At 42.4% G+C, this 2,149-nt stretch overlaps 1 protein-coding gene across 1 annotated transcript; it reads right to left on the bottom strand.

Moving 5' to 3' along the window:
* Positions 1-235: 235 nt before the first annotated feature.
* LOC103682168 (olfactory receptor-like protein OLF4) lies at positions 236-1,168 on the bottom strand. The gene has a single exon (XM_008711756.2). It carries the CDS (start codon positions 1,166-1,168, stop codon positions 236-238), a length of 933 nt encoding a protein of 310 aa, XP_008709978.2.
* Between the last annotated feature and the right edge of the window lie 981 nt (positions 1,169-2,149).

Raw genomic sequence — 2,149 nt, 5'->3', positions numbered from 1 at the left:
GGGAAAAGGTTAGGAATGTATGAAAATGGACAAAAGGGAAACTGTGTATCAGAGCAGAAGCTTAATAAAGTGAGTTACTTAAATGTATGGAGAAGTTGAATTCAAACAAATGGAAATTCCAGAAAACATATAGAAGGAGCAACTCTATTCCCTGATCAAAGAATAGCAATTCCTGGCTCTGAGGCTGTGAGCCCTGCAATCATGGGCACTTCTTCAGCCCCAGGACAAATGGCCCTTACATCACTGGAACCCCAAGGATTCTTTTCAGAGCCTCCTTTATGTCTCTGTTCCTCAGGCTGTAGATGAAGGGGTTCAGCATGGGCGTGACCACCGTGTACATCACCGAGGCCACTGCACTTGTGTGGGAGCTCTGGGGAGCAGCAGAGCTAAGGTACACTCCTAGGCCCATACAATAAAATAAGGAGACAACGGAGAGGTGAGATGCACAGGTGGAAAATGCTTTACACTTGCCCTGAGCTGATGAGATCCCACGTATGGAGGAAACTATCTTAGAATAAGAGTAAAATATCCCAGCCAGGGGAACACCACCCAATAGCACAGCTGCAAAATACATCACAATGTTATTAACAAAGGTGTCATAACAGGCGTGCTCGACTACCTGATTGAGGTCACAGAAAAAATGGGGGATTTCCATGCCTGTACAGAAGGACAGCCGCAACAGCATTAAGCTCTGTAATAAGGAATTAAGAGCACTGAAGATGCAGGACATCAGAACCAGCAGTCCACAGAGCCAGGGGTTCATGATGACTGTGTAGTGCAGGGGGTGACAGATGGCCACCAAGCGGTCATAGGCCATCACAGTCAGGAGAAAGTCATCCCAGCCTGCAAAGAGTAGGTAAAAGTATATCTGTGTGATGCAGCCTGCATAGGTTATGACTTTGCTCTGAGTCTGGATGTTCCACAGCATCTTGGGGACGGTGGTGGAGGTGACACAGATGTCTGCAAAGGACAGGTTGGCCAGGAAGAAGTACATGGGGGTGTGGAGGTGGGAGTCAGAGCTGACGGCCAGGATGATGAGCAGGTTTCCACACACAGTGATCAGGTACATGGAGAGGAAAAGCCCAAATATGAGGGACTGCAGTTCTGGGTCCTCTGAAAATCCCAGAAGAAGAAACTCTGAAATTTGTGTATCATTCTCTGTTTCCATGTGGTTGTGGAAACTATGAGGAAAGAAATAACATGATAATTTTTCATTTTAAAATTTTTATTTAAATTCCAAATAATTTACCTACAGTGTAATATTTGTTTCGGGTGGATAATATAATGATTGAACACTCCATACAACACCCGGTGCTCATCACAAGTGCTCTTCTTCATCCCCATCACCTATTTCACCCATCCCTCCACCACGTCTCTTCTGGTAACCAGCAGTTTGTTCTCTGTAATTAAGAGTCTGTTTCTTGTTTGTCTCTCTTTCTCTCTTTTTTTACCCCCTTGCTTCTTTGTTTTGTTTCTTAAATTCCACATATGTCTGAAATTGTATGGTATTTGTCTTTCTCTGACTGACTTCTTTCACTTAGCATAACACATAGCTCCATTCATATTGTTGCAAATGGCATGATTTCATTTTTTTAATGAATGAGTAATATTCCTCTCTCTCTCTCTCTCTTTCTATCTCTCTCTCTATATATATACAGATACACACACACATATATATACACATACATACACACATATATCTATCACATCTTGTTTATCCATTCATCTATTGATGGACTTTTGGGTTGTTTCCATAGTTTGGCTATTGTAGACAATGCTGCTAAAAAGATTTGGGAGCATATCCCTTTGAGTAGTATTTTTGTATTTTTTGGGTAAATACATAGCAGCACAATTGCTGGATCACAGGTAGTTTTAGTTTTAACTTTTTGAGGAAACTCCATACTGTTTTCTGAGGGGCTGCACCGGTTTGCATTGCCACCAACATTGCAAGAGGCTTCCCTTTTCTCCCCATCCTCATTAACACCTGTTCTTTCTTGTGTTGTTCATTTTAGGCATTCTGACTGGTGTGAGGTGGTATCTCATTGTAGTTTTGGTGTGTATTTCCCTGATGATGAGTGATGTTGAGCTGCTTTTCATGTGTCTGCTGGCCATCTGGATATCCTTGGAAAAGTGTCTATTCATGTCTTCT

This window comes from Ursus maritimus, unplaced genomic scaffold (assembly GCF_017311325.1).
Source record: "Ursus maritimus isolate PB19 unplaced genomic scaffold, ASM1731132v1 scaffold_14, whole genome shotgun sequence".
NCBI lineage: Eukaryota > Metazoa > Chordata > Mammalia > Carnivora > Ursidae > Ursus > Ursus maritimus.
Note: the sequence above shows the minus strand (reverse complement) of the source record. Positions and strands in the feature narration are given on the sequence as shown.

Excerpts from the sequence above, each read along its gene's own strand:
- LOC103682168 (XM_008711756.2), bottom strand. The coding sequence starts at position 1,168 with ATGGAAACAGAGAATGATACACAAATTTCAGAGTTTCTTCTTCTGGGA.